This window comes from Larimichthys crocea, chromosome XII, assembly GCF_000972845.2.
Source record: "Larimichthys crocea isolate SSNF chromosome XII, L_crocea_2.0, whole genome shotgun sequence".
NCBI lineage: Eukaryota > Metazoa > Chordata > Actinopteri > Sciaenidae > Larimichthys > Larimichthys crocea.
This window is the reverse complement of record NC_040022.1, coordinates 10,552,783-10,580,279: the sequence shown is the minus strand read 5'-3', so window position 1 is coordinate 10,580,279 and position 27,497 is coordinate 10,552,783. Positions and strand designations below refer to the sequence as shown.

Sequence of the window (27,497 nt, the reverse complement as noted above, 5' to 3'; positions counted from 1 at the left end):
GCCCTGCTTTTCTGTAACTCTTTTGCAAAGCACGTTAGTTATACTTTCATAGCAGTCCTGAGGCACAATTCTAATGATTACTGTGTTGTATATAGCTGTCAAACATCACACATCTTTTGGCGTACACATAGTATAATAAAACATGTATAAAAGTATAATTAAACATCATAACACTGCATAATCCACAGTTTGCACTCAGACACAAACTGCAACTTCTGCAAAAACACTCTGCTGGTTATACAACATTCTTAAAAGCAATAGTTCAACATAGTCACACAGTTTAATATCTCAAATGATTATTAGGCACTTCAGATAATATAATCCACAATAGTAAGATGTTCTGTGTCTGTTTTCAGTTCTAACCAAGGGGAGTCTCCTATTTCTCTGCTTATCTGCTCGTCTCTCTCTCTGTGTGTAGGCCTTGAACCTGCAACTCCTGCAAAACACTTATACTAGTTACACAACACTCAAAAGCAATATACTCTGTGTGACCTTATACTTACCCAGATCCATTTAACACACATCTATTTTAATTCAAACATTATTATACATTTCCACACAGTGCACAGCTGGGAGGACTAGTTTTTCTGAGTTGAAGTGTATTGTAACTGCTTTCCTGGTGTCAGGTCTTGCATCGTAGCTTTTCCTCTACTCACCTGGATCAGCAGGACAGCGATTCATAAGTCATGTTACTTAAGATCAGTATAAAAGCTTTCAATTTAGAAAACGCATGTATGTCTAAATTTAGTATTTTTAAGTAAGGCTAGAATCTCACCAAAATGTTTCATTTTGTAAAATACTTCACAATTCTTTTCGAATGAGTAAATAGAATTGACATATTTACACTTTTACAAATGTTTTTTTGGTTTTCAAAAGAAAGCTGATGATGCTTAAAACATACTTAATGTATGGAAAATTATTTGGACATTGATAATAAAAATACCTGTTCGTTCTGTTTAATTCTTGTTGATGAACGACAACCTCTTTAGAATAATGCCGTGACTCTCGGTACTCAAGGTGTGGTGTCCAGAGAGAGTAAACGGTGTAGCCATCGCTTCCTGAAAGCTGCTTGGGGGGGAAGACAGGTTAGTCCAGTATGACCTGGGGTGGAGCCCACGTGATGAGCACGCACACGCACACACCTGTGGGCGCGTTCCATTGTACTCCCTAAGCGCGCGGCGGCGGTTGCGCACCCAGTGTGTGTTGTTTGCGTTCATCAGCTTAGCGTCACTTCTGTGTTCATCGGGAACAGACTGTTCATCACTGCAGGAGGTGGGTCACTTTAATCATTCTCATTGAATTTTGTGCTAGAATACAAATGAACTGTGTACTGTACTGTGCAGAGACGTTCCACGTTAAAGTTTTTAAAACGAAGTCAGAGCATCCGAGAAAATATCACAAGTTAGTATACGCCATTTTAAAAGACAGCTATGATCTAATTTGTTTCCGTGTTTGTTGTGCATTCCTACATGATGTCCTAAAACTTGTGAAAATGTGAATCATTCAAATGTGTTTGTCTTTTCTCCTGTTGTGTAATATTAGTAATATTAGTTTCACTCTCTGTGATACTAACTAACCCAGCTCAGTTTGATCTTCTCAGTTTTGACACCCGGTAGTTTCAGTCAGATAGTTTGTGTGCCAGTTTATCACCACCCACTAAGTGCTGCTTTGTTTCACCACAAACAAACAGGTATCTTGTTTTGGTTGAAAAGCTGAACATCAGCTGACTGATAAAGGTCAATATTTTGAAGATTAGTTTATCATTTACATTTCACACACATATACATCATGCTCTATATGAAATATAGACTTAACTAGTTTACTTCCCACACATAACTGTAACACATCAACAGATCATTACCAGATTAACACTAGAATAGTCATTTACAATGTTGATGTTTGGATTCCATTCATAGTAGGCCTTGTGTTGAAAATCCACTACTTCTTAAAGGTCCAGTGTGTTTATCTTATTGGTGTGAAAGAAAAACAACACTTGGGGAGCTGTCTAGAACCACTATTTAGTTTAGTCTGTAGAAACATGGAGGCCTCCATGAAAGAGGACCTGACCCCACTGTAGATATAAAAGGAGAATTTTTTTTAAGTAACAAAAATAAAAAAGATTCTTACCCACTGCACCTTTTTAATACCAACAGAAAAATGTTATGGTTATGTTGTCGGTAGGGCTGTAGCGATACACTAATCCCACCATACGATACGATACAGGATATTCAGCCAACGATATGATTCGATACGATTACATAATTTTCTGAAAGATTTTAAAGGGACGGTGTGATTTTGGTAACATCTTGTAAGTATTCGACTGACTTGGATTGAATGAACTGAATTGAAAACTGAAAGCATCAATTACACAATATATGGCTCTGACTGGGCAGAGAGTCTACAGCTTGCAAATGTTGGACAAAATGAATTTGATTTTAGTCATATCACACCTCAGACAGTACTAGTGAAGAGTTTTTGAGTGAAAATGTTATTTTTCAATCCCTTTGCCTAACATATATATGCAGTTTTTCAACCAAATATGTGAAGAACAATAAAATAATGCCCTTTTAATACAAAAGGTCCCATGCGTTTTTGCCTCATTTTCCTCAGGCATGCCACTTAGCAAAGCAAAGAGCCTCCAGAAAGTTGAGTATTTATGAAGTTATTCTGTCACTGTGCACTTTGTGCTCCCTGCCCCCTGCACTCTGTTCTACAGACACAGCTCTTTATGTTTTCCCTCATCCACAAGACCCCAGAGTCCTTTGACTGGCTAGAATACGTAATAGATACATCCACTGATTGGTTGAAAAAGAAACTAGTCTGCCTAGTATGGTTGAAAAAGAAACTAGTCTGCCTAGTAACGTTTGTCCATTCATTGACTGCGCTTTCAGTCTGCTGAACATCTATTTTACGATTGGTCTTTTACGCGGTGGCGTAGAACAATAAGGAAGTGTCTCCGTCTTTAGCGGAATCTCAGGAAAACAGTGCAAAAAACACATCTCTCCATCATCATAAACCATTTAAAAGATATGAACAGATATGTAAAGCTTTAGACTTTTTGGGTGGATCTGCCCAATCCGTCCCCAGAGGGTTAAACCCAAAGTGGTGGGAGCACTTCTGCTTTTAAGGATGAAGGTGCTGAAATTTATGTACGTCGCCATTCTCTTGAATCTCCTCACTCTGGCTGCATAAACAGGAAGAGGAAGACGTCGGTGTCTGTGTAAAGAGAGTATCTAGATGGGTAACTTACTAGAAATGCTCTACAGCTAGACTAGCGGCTGGCTGACCTAATCACTCTTCCTGCAAAGCCAACGGGGGGAAATGGGCAGTGAGCAGAGTGCCAGGCTTAACTCAGGGGATTTGAATGGGACTTAATGTATCGATACTCGTGGCTGAAAAATCGATACTTTCTGGGGAAACAAATTATCGATATGTATCGCAGGGTCGATAAAATTGCTCAGCCTTAGTTGTCGGTGCACATTGTTTTTCAGCAGGATAGTGGGAAAACTACTGGCCCAGATTTTCATGGAACTTGGTGGAAGGATGGAACATAGGCCAAAAAGAAGCCATTACATTTTGGAATGAATTCAAATCACAATGCAAATGCATAAATTATTTTTCACTTTTTTCAATTTGCAGTGCACACTCAAACATGCACATGAACGATGCGCTGTGACTAAACAAACTAACCACCCCAAACATCACCGTAGAAATAAAACACCTTAGAGCAGGATGCACTAGTTTGTTTACATTTTTGCATAATCAATTGTTTTGTGTGTGTGTGTTTTAACAGGGTGTGTTCCAATAATTTTTCAGTATGCCAAACAACAAGCACAACCCTCCACCCTACCAACCGAATGGTAGCAAACAGTAAGTTGACCGCACGTGCGTGTGTGTGTGTGTGTGTGTGTGTGTGTGTGTGTGTGTGTGTGTGTGTGTGTGTAAGATGATAGCATAAGATAACCTCAAGATAAAAAGGTTCCATCAACATGTACTGTAAATTGTCTTACTTTAATGTCCAGTATTATTTCTGGGGTGGGAGTGTTTATTGTGAAATGCTGTCTGTTCTTATGCAGCACAAATTGACCACAGCTCCCCTTCCTCCTCTTTTGTTGCAGCCACAGCAGCAGACACAGGCACAGTGAGCTTATGTCCAATCCAGCCTTTTCGTACTACCCAGGAGAGAAAATGCTTCACTTCTATCGTTGGTCTTCACCACCGGGTGTGATGAAGATATTGTGTATCATCATCATCATCATGTGTGTGGCTGTGTTTGCCTGTGTGGCCTCCACGCTAGCCTGGGACTATGATATGAGCCTCATGGGTCTGGGCGGTGGAGCTAGTTTGTTACCAGGTTATGGTTATGGTGGCTCATACGGTGGTTCATACGGTAGCTCTTATGGCGGCAGTTATGGCAGCTCTTATATAGGCGGCACTGGTGGTGGTGGTACTTATGGCTATGGAGGAACACAAATGGATCCCAAATCTGGCAAAGGCTTCATCATCGCCATTGCAGCCATTACTTTCATTGCTGTGCTCATCATATTTGTGTTGGTTGTTTCGAGGCAAAATGCTGCCCGCTCACCAAAGTTCTACCTAGCAACCATCATCATCTGTGCCATCTTGGCAGTCCTGATGATCATTGCCACTATTGTGTACCTGGTAGCAGTGAACCCAACAGCCCAATCCACAGGGTCTGTGTACTACAGCCAGATCCGCCAGCTGTGTGCGCAGTACCAGAACCAGGACCAGGCCCAGGGCATCTTCCTGAACCAGTACCTGTACCATTACTGTGTGGTGGAACCTCAAGAGGTGTGATACGCTTGTGTTTTTGAGAGACTGTGATGGTATTTGAGTGTATGGGACAGGATGTATATAGTAATGAATCTAATTATGTTTGTATACAGGGGGTGCCCAAACTAGCAAATAAATTGTGACTTTTCAAGACATAAATTATAATTTATGAAGACTAAATATGATAAATGATTTGAATGTTTTTTCTATTTATTTTCATGCAGAATGTAGCCTAACCTTTAGATTTCTGCCTGGTGCCAATTGATTGCCATTGTAAAATGTCAAAAGTGCTCCTATAATTATATCCTGATTTCCAGAATAGTGTTTATGCATGTTTTAGTCATATTCAGTATAAAACACCATTGCTTACCATTTACAAGGTCATTATGCAGTGTTTTATTGAGCCTTTTAAATGTTTGACAGCATCCAGGTGGTCATTGGTTTTAATTATTTTCAGTATGGTGTATTATGGTATGAATATTAGGCTCTGTGTTTTAGTTGATGGAGAAACTGCAGGTAATGATAATAACACAATGACAATTATAATGTCTCTGTTTCTTGGCATAACTATCACTGTGATAGACATCTCAATTGGGATGTGCACTGGTCACATCCTAAACACAGAGAGAAATAACAATTTCAATATCAATAGTAGACAGAACATGGACTTTAGATACACATGTTGCTGCAGAGTTTGTTTGTTTTTTATTGTAATTTTGGATGATAATTCACAACTTTTTTGTTTGGGGGTGCAAACAAAGTGCATTTGTAATTTATATGTAATTGGTGAAAGGAACCTTTAAACCCATTTGATCCTGATTGCTCTTTTAACTCAGACTAGGTATTAATGCTGCTTGTGTTAGCTCCCACTTTCAGACCATCCTCTTATTTACTATCAATGTTAGTGGATGTAATTTCAGCCCATTGACAAGTATTTTGGTTCCTGCAGGCCATAGCTATTGTCCTTGGTTTCCTGGTGTTCGTTGGCCTCATCATCCTGCTAGTGTTTGCAGTCAAGACTCGCTCCAAGATCAGGCACTGGGGCCGAGATCGTATCCTCTGGGAAGAAGTGAAGGTCATCAACGATGGTCTGCACAACAGCATTGGGGAGTGGGTGAGTGTGTGTTTTCTCAAGCAAAATCCAAGTGGCATGTTTGCTTGATGGTAAAACCAAAATATCTATCTATCTATCTATCTGTCTGTATATATATGTGTGTGTGTGTGTGTGTGTGTGTGTGTGTGTGTGTGTGTATATGTATATATATATCTTCTTCTATAATGATCTCTCATAATATATATATATATACTAGATATTATAGTTCTTATATTCATTCTTATTTTTCACTAATTGTATTTTGTGTACTGAGCATGGTAAATGCTTCGTTTACCAATCAACATTCATTCATTCATATCTTAAACCCCACTCAACCTCCTCCATGGCAGTCATTACAAACACTTGCTGCAGTTAAGCATTCTTCAAACTTTTTTGAAAATTCTACTTGAGCAATCACATTTTCAAAGATGCCATATATAGAAGGGTACATTTTTGGAAATATTATGAAATTTATGCACAAGACATCTGGAATATTTTCATTGGATGGGGTGGTAGAGCCATAAAAAAGATGAAATCTCTGAAAACATTGTAAACCTTGTAAAGCCTTACTGACGAGTCGGAACAAGATGATACACAATATATGAAACTTATTTAGAATTTTTTTATTACTTATTTATCTGCAAATTCATTTGCAGATGTTTGATGTTTGTGTAATCTGTCAGAGTTTAAAGATTTTTGAGTTTCTCAGCTTAGCGATATCTAAAGGTTATCAATCCTAAAGCCATGCCATAACTGTCCAGCTACAGTTTTCTTCCCAGAAAATGGCTATGTAGGAAAAATATGTACATTCAACAAAAATGCAGAAACGGCATGACGCAAATATGTTAGTTAGTTAGTTAGTTAGCATTAGTTAGTAAGACAGACGAGAACTGTTAAAGGCGTGTGTTTGTGTGTGTGGCATGCAAGGATGGTTTCATTTGCAGTTTCTGGGTGTAGTCTGTCAAGCCAGTCTTATCGCAGCATGATGTGCTGTGTTGTCAGGATGATGTGTTCTAAAAATAAAAAAACCTTATCCAACAGCTATTACAATGCACAGCATGAGAACACTTTGTCCAAAAGAACATTCATATGAATACAAGTGTTGACTACTTGACATTGTTTTGTGTTCTAAGGACAGTAGCATGTTGTAGCATGAGAGTGTTAACTTGAAAACTACTTCCATACCAGCATATCTTTCATTCCGGGAGTGAACTTTCCCAGAAATGCATTCTGACCTGACTTTTCAGCTAGGACTGACTGAGAAACATTGTCTCAGGCTTTGTGTTCATGGTAGTAATGGTATCGGTGGTATTCAGGCATGCAGGTAGAAGTAGAGGAACCAGTTGGTCCAGGTGACTGCCGCATGTTTACCATATGGAGAGATCAGGTTGCTTAAATATAAACTAGGGCAAGTATGAGAGGAGCCTAAGGAAAACCTGACCGATTGTTTCAGTGTTAAGACTTATACTGTAGATAGTCTATCTATTATGTTCTCCACATATTCATTCATATGTTTACAAGTCAATACATAATGAGTAAAACTATTAACCTCAGTATGACACCTCATACATAATTCAGACTTACTGTGGTCCATTGCAGGGGAGTGATCTGTAGACGGTGTAACAATCTAAATCAAGTCTACTTCATCCTATTATTATAGATTGTAATGTCATATGCTAATTCCCATATTTATAACCACATTACCTCATCAAAGTCTATGTTCAAGTTGTTGTTCAAAGCTATGGCCATAAATGGTCTACTGGTATCATTTTTAAAGAGTGCTCTGTACCTAAGCCCCAGAATCACTTTTTTCCTTCCAACTGAGACTCCAGCGAGTCATTTCAGCTTTTTTCTTTTAGCATTTCACCACTTTTCACGTATTGCTGGTATCGAAATCAAAATATTCATATAATTTTTCAAAAACATCAAACATTTGATAAGTTGTCTTTGTGCTATTTTCAGTTAAATGTGAGCTTTCAATGTTTTGGACATGATTCTATTTGAATTTTGCTCAGCATGCCAACTTTTGGAAATAGGTTGTACAGTGACATGTTTGTCTGACACTGTCCTTGCTCCAGGTAAATAATGTATCTGGTGACCCAGAGGTGCTAGTGAATGACCCTAATTACAAAATTGGGGGGTCCAGAGACTATGTGAACCATCTGGACCACAGCAAGCCTCTCTACCTGCCAGGGTAAGCTGTGCATCACACAACATATGATATAAGATCTCACATTTTCCTCAGTGTGAATGAGACGGATGAGTACTGTAGGCCTTTTGTTAGCTTAATGCCAAATTCAAGCTCAATATTAAATAGTTCTAGCTCAATACAAAATACTAAATTACTGGCCTGACAGCACTTACATGCACAGAGAATCCACACATAAGAAAAAAAAAAAAATGGCCAGAGCCTCTATAGACCTTTCCTTAAACATTTAAGAACTAAAAAATGAGAGTGGCGTAATCAGCAAATTTCATGAGCTTGATGGACTGATGATTGGAGGTTCACTTGTCTTTGGTAAATTAGAGGAAGAGAAAAATAGAGAGAAAAAACAACACATTTGCTGGGAAATTATGCTGATGGTCTGAGCGTTAAAGACGTGTTCCCCAGCCTTACGTGTTGTTTCCTATCAGACAGGAAGTCTGCAGATGTAGTCAGGCAGGCGCAGCTGTGAGAGGCAGGGTGACAGTGTTGAAGATGGAGCAAAAGTCCACAAAATAGGATTGTGGTGTAGATTTTGTTATAGTAAATTCAATTTCTTTGTTTCAGCCACTAGAGACACACAACCTCCCCCTTAACATAAGATACCAGGTCCTTTTATCTTTGTAAATTGTGATGCCTAGACTCAACTTTGCACGTATATACAAGATCCTGCAAGATACCTCAGGTGTAAATCACACCAGTGGGGGGTCGGCGCCAATACCTGCAATAGACAAAAGGGTGTGAAAACACTTCCTGGAAGGGCCGACTCCTGCAGCAGACAAAGGGATGTGGAAGGGGTGTCCCTCGGGTATAAATGTTTAGGTCTAACCATGCTCGGGGTTTTTCTTCAGCTTCAGCGTGTTGATTGACCTTTTCTTGGAAAGAAAATAAAACCTTGTTGGCTGGCAGAAGTCTCTATTTCATTCTTCACCAGCAGCAGAGAAATTTCAAAAGAGTTCAGATTGTGGACGGCCATGCTGATGCCATTGTGTACTGAACTTCAGGGAGTCCAGGAATCAGTGAAGAGAGTTGAAAAAAGGTACTTGACAAGGCTGCTACTAATATATATATATAAAACAATATTTATATATGTAGAGACTCCGAAATCAGCAGCTCTGTGGGAGGTCTGAAGCCCAGACTGAAGGACTATGACACTGGAGTGGAGTCTGGAGATGACCTGGAGGAGGAGGACTTCAGCATGTGAGTATATATCTGTAATTTCCCAGCTTTGGATAAAAAAAGTATATCTATCAAGTATATCTATCATATATCTATGATATGAAAGGATGTGATAGCCAATGATAGTAATGGTTAGAAAATTATTGAGCTGCTTCTATGATAAATGACTGAGTTTGATTTGTATTTCTTGAACACAAATCCATCTTGTGTATTAATACCAAATGAATCTAACTGTTAGATCCCAAATGGATCTAATAGAAGCTTAATCTCAAGTTACATCAGAATACATTTCCAAAGCTGATTTCATTTCTGTCTCATCTATAGTTTGTTCCCCTCAATTGTGGATGAGCAAGAACGTCTGAACTACAAACGTGAATTTGACCAGGATCACCAAGAGTACAAGAATCTGCAGGCAGAGCTGGACAGCATAAACCAGGACCTGGCTGACCTGGACGAAGAGCTGGGCCGACACCCTGAGGGCAGTCCACAGTTCCTAGTAAGTGTGGTAGGGCCAGTTTAAGTTGACTGTTTGGAGTTGGGTTGCCAGTCTACCGTTCTTCAAAGAACTTGTCTGAGATCTGTGGTTGTGAGTGCGTATGGAACACGGTGCAGGTAGTTATCAGGTAAAGAGAACACTGACAGGAAAATAAACTCTGGTAGTCTATCCCCACAAACATGTCAGAGATATTTGTCATTGAGATACAGTTAAGCATTACATTTAGTTTATTTTTTTTTATTTTGCTAATGTTAGTGAAAAAACAGTAAGGATAAAGTTGTTCTGGAATTTTCTAGCCAGTCTATCTCAACACTGTGGTGGCCAGGGTCGAAAAGGCCTGTTGCTGCCTTCCTAGACATAATAGATAGCTGGCCGTTGATGTTCCAATCTACATAAACAGACCTGTGTCTCCAGACTAGAATATGTTGACAATAACACCTCCATGAGTAAAGACATTCTCTTTGACTAATTCTGGGCGTATAGTATTTGTGGTATTATCTTGGGGTTTAAAGTCTGACCACCAGGATGAGTTGGGCAGAATGTGAGACAGACTCAGGCACTTCTGATGTAATTTGAGAGTGTCTCTAATTCTCCTTGGCCAAGCGTCAATAAATAATACAGCATAAGACATCAGAGGCTCCTGAACACTTTCTTCCTTCCTGACCTCACCATTGACCTTTGACTTCAGCAATTTCTCCACAACAGTGCACAAAAGTATGCAATAGTCAAAGTCTGGTTGATGTGGAGAAAGAAAGCACGGACTTCTGAAAAGCCTTGTTTTAGCAAAAATGTATGTGTATGTGGAGTGGTGCAATCACTTCTCTCATTGACCACTATTTCTCCCATTAACCACTATCTCAGGATGCCATGGATGAATTCACTAGACTGAAGCATCTAAAGAAGGTAAGCTACATGCAGTGATTTCCATCAGTGACATGCAGTTATTTTGTGATTCAAATGTAATTGTTTAATTACTTTCTGTCCTCTGCAGTCCCCCAGCTACGAGATTAAGAAGAAGAGGTGTAAATATCTCAGGTCCAGACTGTCACACATCAAAAGGAAGATCAGTGAATATGACCGTCGGCCTTGAAGCTTTGAACCACCTCTGACTCCTCTATGCTGGGAAAGAGACAAATCTGCAATTTCACACACCACCGTGTTTGAATTTCTCATACACCTAATGTGGGATTACTAGAGTAAAAGCCTGTTTTTATATCACTAATCTCTATCAAGCCAATTAACTGAGAAGATTGTCTTTGATCAAATTTTCAACCTCTGTGAGCTTCATGAAGAACTATATAGGTGTAAAATATATTTTATTAGTTTCGCTCCTGAAGTTAGTGGGAGATGTGATTTTTGTTTCATGAGGTTACTTGTGACCTCTGTCAAGCAGTTATTGTGCTTCTTTTATAAGCTTTTTAAGCCATTGTTTGACAGTTTCATATACAATGAAGGCTAAGATGAGATGAGACACATGAATCTACATCATCAAGTCACCCCTTGTATATAAGGTTTTTTTTTTGTCTTTAGAAATAATTCACATTGTTGTGTAATGTCTGTACTCTAATTGTAGATCTTTCTTACAGTGTATACTAGAAGGAGACTATGTAACTGATTGATTAGCGATGGCTCTGTTCCCTTTTAGGTGTGCCATCATTAATATTTTACTAATTTCCACATTATTCAAAAGCAAAGGAACAACTCTATTTTTGGACAGTATATCTTTATTCTGAATTAATTTTCCATTCCATGGTAAAATATCTGAGCTGAGATACCAGTATGCAAAGTGTATATTTTTAGGAAGCCAAGAACAGCTGTGCTTTCAAATGTTTTTTTAATGCAATTATTTCTAAATAAATAAATCTCAATCTCATCTACGTTGTGTCACTGTGTTTGAAATAACATCTTAAGATGGATTCCACTGATAAGTGGATATATAACCTGACATGGTAATTGTAGTAATAGTAGACGTAATGCAATCAATTGGTTCTACGCAGCGGATACTTTTCTCTGGTGTGAACATGTTTCTTTCCGGGCAATGAACTCCGTTGCACCAGCTGGCGTCGCGCTACACCGGTATTGTGGGTACAAATGATTGTTTTTAATAACGTATATGAAGTTGTCACACACAATAATAAATATGTTGACTTGATAGTTGGTTCGCGTTAGCACCTTGAATAACTTCGCACCGGGAGCTTGTTAGAATGACTGATTACTGACTGAGCTAGCTTAATTAGTAGTTTAATAGTGACTTGTTGATCTAACTGCTGCCTTTAATTTATTACATTAGTGTTTGATCAACTGTACACTTTATGGCTATATTCTCGAATATCTGATCATGTTTTCTCCTTTGAAAGTCATGCCAAAACACCGGAACAGAATAACATTCGTTTGTTCTTGTCTAATATCTAATATTATTGTCTTCGGCAGAGTTAACGACATGAGCATAGTGCTACTGACTGACTCTAAAGTCAGGCTATGAATTGTTTATGGTGACGTTCCATTGTCATGCCAAACTCTATTCAGTTAACGTTCAACTGAATAATATGTGTTTTACTTTGCACAGTACAGTATTATAGGATGCATCGTGCTGTATAGTGTGAAAAATGACTGGTCATGATTTGAGTTTTGTGCATTAGACTTGGGTAATAATTAGGGATGCACCGAAAGGAAAATTTTCGACCGAAACTAAAACCGAATAAAAATTAAATGGTTGGCCGAATACCGAAACCGAATATGAAATTTTCACTATTTCTTTCCTATTATAAAAAATGGATGGGCATAAATAGCCTAGAATAAATTTGTAGACATGTTTTTTCAAAGAAAGTAAATGTTTATTTAATATCCTTCAAATATTCCAGTAGAATTTCCAGTTAGTATAATTATTATTTATATTGTTAGAAAGCCCATGTTGTTTTAATCACTGTTAATTTGTTCTTGAAAGAAATACTATTTAGTTTTATTATATTTCCGGTGAATTTCCATTTTTCCCACGGTTTGGAACGTATCTTAGTCATTCCGACGGTCATTGAACGCACCTTGCCTGTGTGAGACGCCGTAGTGTAGAGAGAAGTATATAGCTCTGCTAAAGAGCTGTGTATCATGTATTTCTTGCCTGTGTTTTTCCTATATCCTGCATCGTGGGTTTATTGTGTGTGAATAAGAAAAGCATCAGCAACCCTGGTCAGATCACCGCGCATGTTGTTTCATTGCATCAATTGCGTCACGCCACTATTCGGCCTTACTATTCGGCCACTTCACCGAAAGCCGAAATGCACTTTTGGGCCTTTTTCGGCCGAAAATTTTCGGTGGCCGAATTTTCGGTGCATCCCTATAATGTGAAACTGTTGTTTTCCAGTTCTTTGGCTATCAGTGACTATTCCTGGTTGCCATTATGGATGAAGAACCAGAGAGAGCCAAGCGCTGGGAAGGTGGTTATGAGAGGACATGGTAAGACTGAAACTATGAAGATTTTCAGCTTGAGATATGTGCTATCATTTGATGCTGCAGTGTGTAATCTATGTGTTGTCCTATAGGGAGGTGCTGAAGGAGGATGAATCAGGCTCACTCAAAGCCACGGTGGAAGAGATCCTGTTCCAATCCAAAAGGAAAAGGTGTGTGTGTGTGTGTGTGTGTGTGTGTGTGTGTGTGTGTGCTTGTACAAATGAGGTGTATTTTCCTCTGTTGGATTTCTAAGACAAGAACTGTAACATCATCTATTGAATGTGCTGTACATACAGTAAATCAGATTAAAGTTCTCCACTGGTCTGTCCAAAGAATAAATCAAGTCATTTTCTGTTGTTACTATTAACTCATGTGCCTCCTTTTTATGTCATAGGGTGATAGAGAGCCATGGACAAGTGAGGCTTGGAATGGTGAGTGAGTTCTGCCTCCTCCTCCTGCCACAGAACCTCGTGCTTTTTCTTGTACTTATCATCTGTATGGTTCTTTAAGATCACCATGGTGTCAACACACACCAACTAACTCATTTATGCTTCAGTTTCACAATAACTTTAATGTGGTGGATACATAACACTCATATTCATAAAGAAAACACATGATTATCACAAAAAATGACCGAATTGCTCTTCAGGTAAACATTGTGTATGCAGTTTGGATAGATTGGAGATCATGTCATCATTATCAGACTCTTGTTTTACAATATATTGTAACTCTATAACATAGAAGTCATGCATAGCAAAGCAGTAAGTTGCTTTTTTTGCCAATAAATGTGGCAAATGCAGCCCAATATAAAGGCAATATTGTGATAAATCAGTTACCTATTTTTACTTTTTTGAGCTAGACTTAGAGAGACTTAGACTTCACTTTATTGATCCCTTTGGGAGGAAATTGAATAGATGTGTAAGAAGTGGAATGACATAACATAATAGTTTTATGTTTGTGTAAGCAATGTTTGACAGCCAGAGTTAGCACAGCAGTAAGTGTGTATTTTATTGTTTGAAAAATAAAATCGCCTGTTTAGAATGTACCAAAAACTTTGCTCTAGATGCGTCACCTCTATGTGGTGATTGACTGCTCAAGAAGTATGGAAGACCAGGACTTGAAACCAAGTCGCCTCACCTCTACTCTAAAGGTAAATTCTGTAGACCCATCACACTATACAAAAGCAGCAGTGCGATATGTTTAGCTATGAACCACAATTTCCTTTCTCCTTTCCTCTTCAGCTGATGGAAGCTTTTATCGATGAATATTTTGACCAAAACCCCATCAGTCAGGTATGTTAACAGAGTCATGACCCTGTGCATTACACCAAGCTGTATCGAGATTGACATTTAAATTTCTTTTAAACAGGGCAGGTTCAGGTGAGTTTACTAGAGAAAAGATACAAGTAGTGAGCGTCAGTTTTACATGAATGTTGTCAAGAGCACTGAAACAGAGGAGTTAGGACCCAGGTTAGACAGTGTATGCATAGGTAGCTAATAGTATACTGTAGCTAATTTTTACTAAATCTTTTTGGTTGCAGGGTAAAGGGTTACAGAGCTACAGAGGCAGATTGCTAACATTAGCAACATTGCTAGCTTCACTTGCAATTAGCTTACCTTTTTAAGTGCCAATTGTTGTGGAGAAATTGCTGAAGTCAAAGGTCAATGGTGAGGTCAGTAGGGGTGTAACGATGCATCGTGTCATGATTAAAAATCGTTACAAATGCGCGACGATTTGCACCGGTTGACAGAAAAAATGAGTCACGATTCTTTGTGAATGCGAGAGAAGTAGGATATGTTCTTTTTCTTCTTTTTAAAAAAAAAATAGAAATAGGTTATGTTATCTTAAAAAAAGTCACTGGTTGGTGATTCATTTGTTCAACGTCAGACGTCAAGTCATGTGAGTCACGTCACTACGTAGGTACGGAGCACAGAACAAGGTAAGACATGGCGACGGTAGAAGCTAGCTTTGAAATAGAGGATGCACTGAGCAGTTTTAAATCACCTGTGTGGCGGCATTTTGTATTCCCTATATACACAAATACAACCATGAGAAATGGACAGACAAAAGCAAAACAGCATGTAAATATTGCAAGAGACTGCTAACATATAGCAGCAACATGAGGAACATGCAGCAGCATATTAGCCGCCACCACAGTGAGAAGCAAAGTAACGTTACGCCACCTTGTGAGCGAAAATTGCACATTACACCAGTTAACACCAGTTTACTTGTGACACGGGAATCACACAGGAGGCGTCACAGCAGTGGAACGGCTGCGCCACGGTTTAGCTGCGTCCTTTGCCCGGCGTCAACTCACACCGGACGCGTGTCAGCTGCGGAGCGAGCCGGCCGTATTCACGCGAGATCAGGCGAGAATCCTGAACATACGTGAGACCCCGCGATAAACTGTGTATAAAGTAAACAACAACAGACCCTTTGATCGATCTTTGATCACCCGGTGCCACCGGTCATGACGTAACGTTGATGTAAAGTTGTAAAAAGCTACATGAACTGCGTATTGTGTTTTATTTTGAAAGGGGGCGGAAGTTTATTACGTTGATTATGTGTCGGATTTCCTGTCTGGTGCGCAGTGCTCTGTTGAAATTTACGAGGTTTAGCAGCGGCTCGCGTCAACAATAGAAATGCTCGCGCCGTGGCGTGGAGAGCCGCTTCTGGGACACTTCTTAGACGCTGCTGAGACGTGCCCTGTGTGAGTGCTCTCATTGACTAGACTGGCAGCTATTTGCTATTTGCAGGAATGTTATGGAATTTTCTATCCTTAGGTTACACAAGGTCACATGTGGGCCTTGAGGTCCTCAGCCGTATTAGTTGTTTGGCTTTGGTTGAGAACAGTAGGTGCCAGTCTATCTTAACACTGTGGTGGCCAGGTTCGAAGAGACCTATTGCTGCCTTCCTAGACATAATAGATAGCTTGTCGTTGACGTTCCAATCTGCGTAAACTAGGGATGCACCGAAAATTCGAATAGTAAGGCCGAATAGTGGCGTGACGCAATTGATGCAATGAAACAACGTGTGCGGTGATCTGGCCAGGGTAGCTGATTCTTTTCTCATTCACACACAATAAACACACGATGCAGGATATAGGAAAAACACAGGCAAGAAATACATGATACACAGCTCTTTAGCGGAGCTATATACTTCTCTCTACACTACGGCGTCTCACACATGTTCAATGACCGTCGATGACTATGACCGGAAATATAATTAAACTAAATAGTATTTCTTTCAAGAACAAATTAACAGTGATTAAAACAACATGGGCTTTCTAACAGTATAAATGAAATAATAATTGTACTAACTGGAAATTCTACTGGAATATTTGAAGGATATTAAATAAACATTTACTTTCTTTGAAAAAACATGTCTACAAATTTATTCTAGGCTATTTATGCAATAGTAAAAAAAATGTGAAAAATGTAACAACCGCATTTCATATTCGGTATTCGGCCAACCATTTAATTTTTATACGGTTTCAGTTTCGGCCGAAATTTTTCATTTCGGTGCATCCCTAGCATAAACGGACATATGTGTCTCCAGACTAGAATATGTTGACAATAACACCTCCATGGGAAAAAACATTCTCTTTGACGAATTCTGGGAATATAGCATTTGTGGTGTTATCTTGGGGTTTAAAGTCGATCCACCAGGATGAGTTGGGCAGAATGTGAGATCGGCTCAGGCATTCTGATATACTTTGAGAGTGTCTCTAATTCTCTTTGGCCAAGCATCAATAAATAATACAGCATAAGACATCAGAGGCTCCTGAACACTTTCTTCCTTCCTGATCTCACCATTGACCTTTGACTTCAGCAATTTCTCCACAACAAGGAAGGAATAAAGGGCCACACATGACCTTGTGTAACCTAAGGATAGAAAATTCCATAACACCAATAAAAGCCCAATGTGCCCCCAATCATCTCTGTAAGGGTTGCAATGCAGCATTTTTTGGACAGTGTTCTGCAGATTACTTAAGATTTGGCTGACATCTCCTACCAGACAGCATAGCACCCACACAGCTTCTTTTCGGTCTCCCGCATTCACTTTGATTGGGGGGTAGCCTTGAACAGTAACAAAAAACTCACTTTACACTACATATCTCATTTACCCAATCACACACATTCACACAATGCACAAACTTCTACACTTTGCACAAACTTCTACAGCAGATGTTTATCTGATAGTGCTGTAGCCAAATTTAAGGAAGTGATTTCTTCAGCATTGAGTTCAATGCCATGTCTCAATGTAACAGAGGACTTGTCTGCTTCCTTAAGCCCCTCGCAAATAGATCATCTTGTTGATAGTACTACAGGCACATTACGGACAACTCTAGACTCTATTGCACCTCTGAAAAAGAAGATAATTAAACAAAGGAGGTTACCACCATGGTATAGCCAGCAGACTCGTAATTTAAAGCAAGAGGCACGTAAATCTGAATGCAAATGGCGTGCCACTAAACTGGAAGAATCTCGTTTAGTCGGCTAGATAATCTTAAAACATACAGGAAGGCTCTCCGTAATGCCAGAGCAGCCTATTACTCTTTATTAATAGAGGAAAATAAGAACAACCCCAGGTTTCTCTTCAGCACTGTAGCCAGTCTAACAGAGAACCACAGCTCTATTGAGCCATCTATTCCTTTAGGTCTAACTAGTAATGACTTCACAAGCTTCTTTAAGAAAAGAAAAAAACACCCTCAACAGGCACTGATCTGCATTCTGATACAGCAAGTTTGGAAACAGCTGTAAAAACCTGATATAAATTTAGACTTTTTTTTCTACCCTCATCAAATAACTTGAATAATTTCTTCATCTAAGCCGTCAACTCTCTTAGACCCCATCCCAACCAGGCTGCTCAAGAATGTTTTACCTCTTAGTGCTGCATTTGACACCACTGACCACCAAATTCTTTTACAGAGACTGGAACATCAAATTAGCATCAAAGGAACTGCCCTAAGTTGGTTTAAGTTGTATTTCTTAGATCGATCTCAGTTTGTTCACGTCAGTGATGAATCCTCCATGCATACCAAAGTTTGTCACGGAGTTCTACAAGGTTCTGTTCTAGGACCACTTCTATTCAGTTTATATATGCTTCCTCTAGGGAACATTATTAGGAATCACACCATTAATTTTCACTGTTATGCCGACGACACCCAATTATATTTATCGATCAAGCCTGATGCAACCAATCAGTTAACTAAACTCCAAGCATGCCTTTAAGGATATAAAATAAATTGATGTTGAATTCAGACAAAACTGAAGTTACTTGTAATTGGACCCAAACACCTCAGAAACTCTCTTTCTAGAAACTTAGTTACTTTAGACGGGATCACCCTGGCCTCCAGCTCCACCGTAAAGAATTTTGGAGTTGTTTTTGATCAGGATTTAATGTCCACATGAAACAAATTTCGAGGACTGCATTCTGTAACATAACTTCTAGGCTGGACTACTGTAACTCTTTGTTATCAGGCTGCTCCAATAAGTCTCTTAGGACTTTGCAGCTAATTCAGAATGCTGCTGCACGTGTTCAGGAACAGGAACCAAGATCAGAGATCACATGTCTCCCATTTTTGGCTTCCTTGCATTATTTTCCTTACATACAAAGCTCTTCATTGTCAGGCACCATCATATCTAAAAGAACTCATAGTACCTTACTACCCCTCTAGAACACTGCACTCTCAAAATGTTGAGTTCCTTGTAGTTCCTATAGTGTCCAAAAGTAGATTGGGAGCCAGAGCTTTCAGCTATCAGGCTCCTTTTCTGTGGAGCAAAATACCATTCTGGGTTCAGGAAGCAGACACGGTCAACACTTTTAAGAGTAGACTTAAGACTTTACTTGAGAGAGCTTATAGTTAGGGCTGGCTCAGGTCATCCCTTAGTTATGCTGCCATGGATCGTGACTGCTGCTGTGGTCCTGCATGACGCCCACTACACATATTACTACTGTCATTTAGGGCTGTGCAATTAATCGAATTTTATTACGATTTTGATTTTTGTTGTCAAACGATCTCAAAAATCATATAATCGAGTTTAAACGATTTATTTTCCACTTTTCATTACACAATTTCTGAGGGATGCGCATGCGCAATACATTCCATTTCACATGGCCCCGCTGACTAACAGGATAGCCCATACTCCCTCACACAGCTGAAGAGTGAGGAGGTGTGTCATTTGTTCAAAAACAGTGAGTGAGATTGAAAGCGAATGAGAAGAATCCGACGAGAAGCAGCAGCACATAATGTGCAAGATTTGCTACATGGTAATAGCTGCTCCTCTTGGTAACACTACAGATTTATTGAATAAATGTGATTTCAATATTGACCAAAATAATCGTGATATTGATTTTTATTTTTTATTTTTATTTTTCATAATCAAGCAGCCCTACTGTCGTTATTGCTACCATATCTCCATTACAGTTTATAGTTAGTTGATGACTTGCTGCTGCTGTGCATCTTTGTCTCTCTATCTCTGTCACAGGTTCCACTGCTACTGTAATCATTTTATCATTCATTGTAATTGTACAATATGTTTGTGTTGATTTGTTCTGTACATGTGACATCCATTGCACGTCTGTCTGTCCTGGGAGAGGGATCCCTCCTCTGTGGCTCTTCTTGGGGTTTCTTTAACCTTTTTACCTGTTAAAAGGGTTTTTTGTAGGCAAGTTTTTCCTCACTCGAACCGAGGGTCTAAGGACAGAGGGTGTCTCTGAGGCAAATGTACTTTGTGACTTTGGGCTATACAAATAAAATCTGATTTGATTTGATTTGATTTGATGTAACACCATGTCTTGTGTGTCTCTAGGTGGGCATCATCATCACGAAGAATAAAAGAGCTGAGAAGCTGACTGAGCTGGCAGGTGAAGTGCTCAGTATACAGAAGCATCATTTTTTTACTTATTACATAAGTAATATATGCAATACACTTTTTTTCTTCTTGAGCTTCCTGTAGATGGTGAAAATATTTTTGCTTTATTATTAATGTAAGGATTTCTAATTTAAATCAGTAGTTACTGCATCAGAGATAATTGTCACACTCCTGTTTATGGATTTGTCTGTGTAGTTACCTGTGCAGCATTAATGTGCCGTATTTTCCACACTATAAGGCGCACCTAAAAGCCTTCAATTTTCTCAAAAGCCGACAGTGCGCCTTATAATCCGATGTGCCTTATATATGGATTAATATTGGTTAATCATGGCTACCGTAGTCAGGGGGCGTCGCTGAAGTAACCATAGACATATATACGCATAGACATATATACATAGACGCCGCATTGAGCGGGTTGGTTGTTGGTCGCGATACGTCAATGGGTCCGCCATATTGGTTAAGGCAGATCTGCCCGTAAACTAATACAAGGAAATAGACTGAACTTCATAAAGCGCCTTTCTACAAAGTTCTTTAAGTTAATGTCTCTTATACACCCATTCACACACACACTAATATATCTGGGAAACAAATAGGCACCAAAAACAACGCATGTAACTTTTAAAGTGATGATTATAAATGTTTACTCCTTATGTACCAGCACCAAACCAACGTATGTATTTTTCTAATGCTGAGTGTTTACAGCTACTAATGTGTGTAACACTGATACTGTGATGATAAATATTGAAATATTTATATTTAACATTTAATCAGTGTCTATAATAACCAGATCCTGAAATGTAGATGTGACATGAGGGTTTCTGAATAAAGAGCACTAACGTGTACATAACACGTGAACATATATACATACATATAGTACACAGACACAGACACACACACACACACACACACACACACACACACACATATATACATGCGGTACATAATGCGGTGCACCCTATATATGAAAACAGTTTTAAAATAGGCCATTAATTCAAGGTGAGCCTTATAATCTGATGCGCCTTATAGTGCGGAAAATATGGTAATCTGTGTGTAAAGGTGTGTTTCACCACTAGGAAATCCAAAGAAGCACATTGCTGCTCTGAAGAAAGCTGTAGACACTGTGTGTGTAGGAGAGCCGTCCCTATACAATTCTCTCAACCTGGCCATACAGACCCTCAAGTATGTTCTGCAGTGTTCATGACTTAGATCAGTTTGTGGAACATTACTGAATGTCACTAAGGTGCTTGCCTGTCTTTGTGTGAAGGCACATGCCTGGACATACAAGCCGGGAGATCCTGATAATCCTCAGCAGCCTCACCACATGTGACCCAGCCAATATCTATGAACTGATCAAGGTGAAGTCACCTTAAATCCTTACATATATACATATTTCATTTCAGCTCAATGTAAAAGTGACTCTCTCTAATCATGTTCCTCGTCTGGCAGACCCTAAAGTCTCTGAAGGTGCGGGTCTCAGTAATCGGCCTGTCAGCGGAGATCCGGGTGTGTACAGTGTTGACCAGGGAGACGGGTGGCTCATACCATGTCATCCTGGATGAGAGTCACTTCAAAGAGCTGCTGATACTGCATGTCAAACCTCCTCCAGCCAGTTCCTCATCTGAATGCTCTTTAATACGCATGGGTCAGTATACACATGCTTTCTTCATCTTTGGTAAAAAAATCTGAGCTACCAAACACCAAATGTTAAAGACCACAGCACTTATAAACTGACTGTGGTGGCCTAACAAACAAGTATTCTGCTCCTGCTCATTGCAGACCCAGAGTGATAAATGATACAGCTGCTGATATTCTATGAGCACATTTCCAAATAGAAACAAAATGTGATCATGTGAAAACATTGAGGAGTTTCAACATTTCATCACATGGTTTATATAAGAAATCCTTGAATGTTTGTGAATTAAAGGCAGGGAGAAATCCAGACCTTGAAAGCTTTAAAGTATAGACATAAACAGACATGAGTCATTGAAAGTGCTTGAATTTAATATATCTTGTGCAACAATAAAATTTAAAGTTGTTTTGATATTTGTTTTACTTAACTCTAGTGAACAGGGAACTTTCCACTAGTTCTGATTATATAAATTGTGTTGCAAGTTATTTACTTATTTTGTTGAATCCTTGAACTTTGGGCCTGGAAAGTCTTTGAAAAGTAATTGACTTTGATGTTTAAGAAGGTATTTTTTCCTGGTGTCTTGGATTGGCTAGAATTTTGAATGATAAAACAACGGTTGAATTGTACAGTATGAGCAATATGATAAGAGGTAAGATAGATAGACTTTGATCCCACACCATGGAAATGTGTTTGTTACAACAGCTCAGGATACACTAGAAATAGAAAAATGTAGAGTTATATACAATATAAACACTTATATACATTATACACATTTATATACATTAAAGTAAATGGATCATTTCTGTGAAATAAAATGTTTCTTTTTGTTTCCATAAAACAGATTCATGAAGACATTTGATGCTGATCACTACAACTATAAAACCATTAACTAAATATTTGTATAGACCCACTTAATTGGAATCCTGTATCTACATAGGTTTTCCGCAGCACACCATCGCCTCTCTTACTGACCAGGATGCCAAGCCTTCATTCAGCATGTCGTAAGTAAAAACCATGTGATTAAATAAACCTTATGGGCAGTACTGTGAGCAGCCACTGTGCACTAGATTCTTATTATCTGTGTTATGTATTTCCCCCTGCTGTATGTTACTTAGTCATCTGGACAGTGGCAGTGGTCCAGGTCTGTCTCTGGGAGGATACTTCTGTCCGCAGTGCCACGCCAAGTACACAGAGCTTCCTGTGGAGTGTAAATTGTGTGGTATGTCTGATGGCAGGATTCACTCTGTGTGTCAGTGTAAGATCAGATCAAAGATCTGAGGTATTTAAAAAAGTACAGTTGTTCTTTTTACTTCTTTTAAAAGTACTGTGTGTTCAATAGAACAATACAGGTACCAAACTTTTGATGTGTGTGTGTGTGTGTGTGTGCGTGTGTGCGTGCACATGCATGTCATGTGATGTGATGTCATGTGTTGCCTCCAAGGTTTGACTCTGGTGTTGGCCCCCCATCTCGCCAGATCCTTCCACCACCTCTTCCCCCTCCAAGCCTTTATAGAGAGACCTGTGGAAGAGCGTCAAGAAGACAGGTGACACTGATGAAGCTGCTGCTTCTGTGGGCTAGCATCCAAATATCAAATGAAGACAGCAACTCTACATGTAACAGTCCTGTCATGTGTGAATGTGTAAAGCCAAACTGATGTAAATGTATTGGATAGAGTGATAGATTACATATAGCTACCACTTTAACAGAACCCTATAACCCAATCCTCTTTATGTGTGTTTTTATGTGTTTCAAGTTACAAAGGTTGACCCACATGTACTGAAATGGTTATTAAAGTTCGTATCTGGAGCTTTGCATAGAGGCCGTTCTAAATTTGTAAGAACTGAATATATTGATATACATTCAGGGTCAAGAACCAATTAATTCATTCAAACCTTGCTGTCCTGCAGGCAAACAGAATGTGGTGATCATGGGCAGGAAAACGTGGTTTTCCATCCCAGAGAAAAACAGACCTCTAAACAACAGGATCAACATCGTCCTCAGTAGGCAATGCAAGTATGTGCACAAAACGTTTGATGCAGCTACACAATAGTGTGTACAAATGAAAATATTTACTGTAGATACTGTAGAAAAAAATAAATAGCCATATACAGAAGCATCATTTTTTTACTTATTACATAAGTAATATATGCAATACACTTTTTTTCTTCTTGAGCTTCCTGTAGATGGTGAAAATATTTTGCTTATTATTAATGTAAGGATTCAATTTAAATCAGTAGTTACTGCATCAGAGATAATTGTCACACTCCTGTTTATGGATTTGTCTGTGTAGTTACCTGTGCAGCATTAAGGTGCCGTATTTTCCACACTATAAGGCGCACCTAAAAGCCTTCAATTTTCAAAAGCCGACAGTGCGCCTTATAATCCGATGTGCCTTATAATGGATTAATATTGGTTAATCATGGCTACCGTAGTCAGGGGCGTGCGCTGAAGTAACCATAGACATATATACGCATAGACATATATACAATAGACGCCGCATTGAGCGGGTTGGTTGTTGGTCGCGATACGTCAATGGGTCCGCATATTGGTTAGGCAGATCTGCCCGTAAACTAATACAAGGAAATAGACTGAACTTCATAAAGCGCCTTTCACAAAGTCTTTAAGTTAATGCTCTTTTAAACCCATCACACACACACTAATATATTGGGAAACAAATAGGCACCAAAAACAACCATGTAACTTTTTAAAGTGATGATTATAAATGTTTACTCCTTGTACAAGCACCAAACCAACGTATGTATTTTTCTAATGCTGAGTGTTTACAGCTACAATGTGTGTAACACTGATACTGTGATGAAAATATTGAAATATTATATTAACATTAATCAGTGTCTATAATAACCAGATCCTGAAATGTAGATGTGACATGAGGGTTTCTGAATAAAGAGCACTAACGTGACATAACACGTGAACATATATACATACATATAGTACACAGACACAGACACACACAACACCACACACACACACACACCACACACACACACACATATATACATGCGGTACAATGCGGTGCACCCTATATATGAAAACAGTTTTAAAAAGGCCATTAATTCAAGGTGAGCCTTATAATCTGATGCGCCTTAAGTGCGGAAAATATGGTAATCTGTGTGTGAAAAGGTGTGTTTCACCACTAGGAAATCCAAAGAAGCACATTGCTGCTCTGAAGAAAGCTGTAGACACTGTGTGTGTAGGAGAGCCGTCCCTATACAATTCTCTCAACCGGGCCAACAGACCCTCAAGTATGTGTCTGCAGTGTTCATGACTTAGATCAGTTTGTGGAACATTACTGAATGTCACTAAGGTGCTTGCCTGTCTTGTGTGAAGGCACATGCCTGGACAACAAGCCGGGAGATCCTGATAATCCTCAGCAGCCTCACCACATGTGACCCAGCCAATATCTATGAACTGATCAAGGTGAAGTCACCTTAAATCCTTACATATATACATATTCATTTCAGCTCAATGTAAAAGTGACTCTCTCTAATCATGTTCCTCGTCTGGCAGACCCTAAAGTCTCTGAAGGTGCGGGTCTCAGTAATCGGCCTGTCAGCGGAGATCCGGGTGTGTACAGTGTTGACCAGGGAGACGGTGGCTCATACCATGTCATCCTGGATGAGAGTCACTTCAAAGAGCGCTGAACTGCATGTCAAACCTCCTCCAGCCAGTTCCCATCTGAAGCTCTTTAATACGCATGGGTCAGTATACACACTGCTTTCTTCATCTTTGGTAAAAAAATCTGAGCTACCAACACCAAATGTTAAAGACCACAGCACTTATAAACTGATGTGGTGGCCTAACAAACAAGTATTCTGCTCCTGCTCATTGCAGACCCAGAGTGATAAATGATACAGCTGCTGATATTCTATGAGCACATTTCCAAATAGAAACAAAATGTGATCAGTGAAAACATTGAGGAGTTTCAAATTTCATCACATGGTTTATATAAGAAATCCTTGAATGTTTGTGAATTAAAGGCAGGGAGAAATCCAGACCTTGAAAGCTTTAAAGTATAGACATAAACAGACATGAGTCATGAAAGTGCTTGAATTTAATATATCTGTGCAACAATAAAATTTAAAGTTGTTTTGATATTTGTTTTACTTAACTCTAGTGAACAGGGAACTTTCCACTAGTTTTGATTATATAAATTGTGTTGCAAGTTATTTACTTATTTTGTTGAATCCTTGAACTTTGGGCCTGGAAAGTCTTTGAAAAGTAATTGACTTTGATGTTTAAGAAGGTATTTTTTCCTGGGTGTCTTGGATTGGCTAGAATTTTGAATGATAAACAAACGGTTGAATTGTACAGTATGAGCAATATGATAAGAGGTAAGATAGATAGACTTTGACCCACACCATGGAAATGTGTTTGTTACAACAGCTCAGGATACACTAGAAATAGAAAATGTAGAGTTATATACAATATAAACACTTATATACATTATCACACTTATATACATTAAAGTAAATGGATCATTTCTGTGAAATAAAATGTTTCTTTTTGTTTCCATAAAACAGATTCATGAAGACATTTGATGCTGATCACTACAACTATAAAACCATTAACTAAATATTGTATAGACCCACTTAATTGGAATCCTGTATCTACATAGGTTTTCCGCAGCACACCATCGCCCTCCTTACTGGACCAGGATGCCAAGCCTTCATTCAGCATGTCGTAAGTAAAAACCATGTGATTAAATAAACCTTATGGGCAGTACTGTGAGCAGCCACTGTGCACTAGATTCTTATTATCTGTGTTTTATGTATCCCCCTGCTGTATGTTACTTAGTCATCTGGACAGTGGCAGTGGTCCAGGTCTGTCTCTGGGAGGATACTTCTGTCCGCAGTGCCAGCCAAGTACACAGAGCTTCCTGTGGAGTGTAAATTGTGTGGTATGTCTGATGGCAGGATTCACTCTGGGTGTCAGTGTAAGATCAGATCAAAGATCTGAGGTATTTAAAAAAGTACAGTTGTTCTTTTTATCTTAAAAGTACTGTGTGTTCAATAGAACAATACAGGTACCAAACTTTTGATGGTGTGTGTGTGGTGTGTGTGCGTGTGCGTGCACATGCATGTCATGTGAGTGATGTATGTGTTGCCTCCAAGGTTTGACTCTGGTGTTGGCCCCCCATCTCGCCAGATCCTTCCACCACCTCTTCCCCCTCCAAGCCTTTATAGAGAGACCTGTGGAAGAGCGTCAAGAAGACAGGTGACACTGATGAGCTGCTGCTTCTGTGGGCTAGCATCCAAATATCAGATGAAGACAGCAGCTTTTTATATATAGATAGATATATATATATACATACACACACACACACACACACACACACACACACACACAGTGGTCCCTCGTTATTGCGGGGGATACGTTCTAAATATAAAAATATAAATAACCCGCAATAAACGAAATCCGCGAAGTAAGTTTTACAATTATATACATGTTTTAAGGCCGTAAAACCCCTAACCACACACTTTTTATACACCTTTTTACACGCATTTTGTACAATACTCCCTAGTTAATCAGGACGCAGAACGCACGTGCGGTTCTCCCTTAGCCAATTTAGGACGCGAAACACAATGCGCACATACTGTACAAAAAAAGCATGCAAAATTACACTAAAAAAAATCCGCGAACAGCGAGTCGCGAAAAGTGAACCGATATAGCGAGGGACAACTGTGTGTGTATATATATTTATATATATATATATAATATATTATATAATATATATATATATAATATAATAGTATAATCT

The 27,497-nt window shown here is 39.0% G+C and overlaps 2 protein-coding genes and 1 pseudogene across 7 annotated transcripts; all 3 read left to right on the top strand.

The window, feature by feature from the left end:
- Positions 1–1,062: 1,062 nt before the first annotated feature.
- On the top strand, positions 1,063–11,638 carry oclnb (occludin b). 2 transcript variants are annotated; one of them, XM_010740443.3, is made up of 9 exons: positions 1,063–1,272; positions 3,817–3,870; positions 4,119–4,812; positions 5,744–5,908; positions 7,966–8,081; positions 9,186–9,290; positions 9,594–9,765; positions 10,627–10,668; positions 10,757–11,638. In XM_010740443.3, the coding sequence occupies exons 2-9, from the start codon at positions 3,818–3,820 to the stop codon at positions 10,853–10,855; spliced, it is 1,446 nt and encodes a 481-aa protein (XP_010738745.1). In that variant the 5' UTR covers positions 1,063–1,272; position 3,817; the 3' UTR covers positions 10,856–11,638. The 2 variants fall into 2 exon arrangements, with proteins under 2 accessions (XP_010738745.1, XP_010738744.1); XM_010740442.3 differs by having other exon boundaries at positions 1,065–1,272; positions 3,794–3,870.
- Positions 11,639–11,741: 103 nt separating this feature from the next.
- LOC104926566 (general transcription factor IIH subunit 2-like) lies at positions 11,742–23,309 on the top strand. Of its 5 annotated transcripts, none has more exons than XM_027284845.1 (13): positions 11,742–11,846; positions 13,124–13,215; positions 13,302–13,379; positions 13,604–13,640; positions 14,273–14,359; positions 14,451–14,501; positions 20,025–20,079; positions 21,161–21,266; positions 21,352–21,442; positions 21,534–21,729; positions 22,655–22,718; positions 22,833–22,936; positions 23,159–23,309. In XM_027284845.1, exons 2-13 carry the CDS (start codon positions 13,160–13,162, stop codon positions 23,263–23,265), a joined length of 1,032 nt encoding a protein of 343 aa, XP_027140646.1. In that variant the 5' UTR covers positions 11,742–11,846; positions 13,124–13,159; the 3' UTR covers positions 23,266–23,309. The 5 variants fall into 5 exon arrangements, with proteins under 5 accessions (XP_027140646.1, XP_027140650.1, XP_027140648.1 ...); XM_027284847.1 differs by having other exon boundaries at positions 11,749–11,841; XM_027284846.1 differs by having other exon boundaries at positions 11,754–11,850.
- A 1,437-nt stretch (positions 23,310–24,746) lies between these two features.
- LOC113744025 (general transcription factor IIH subunit 2-like) overlaps positions 24,747–27,497 on the top strand; it is a 3,558-nt pseudogene continuing 807 nt past the window's right edge.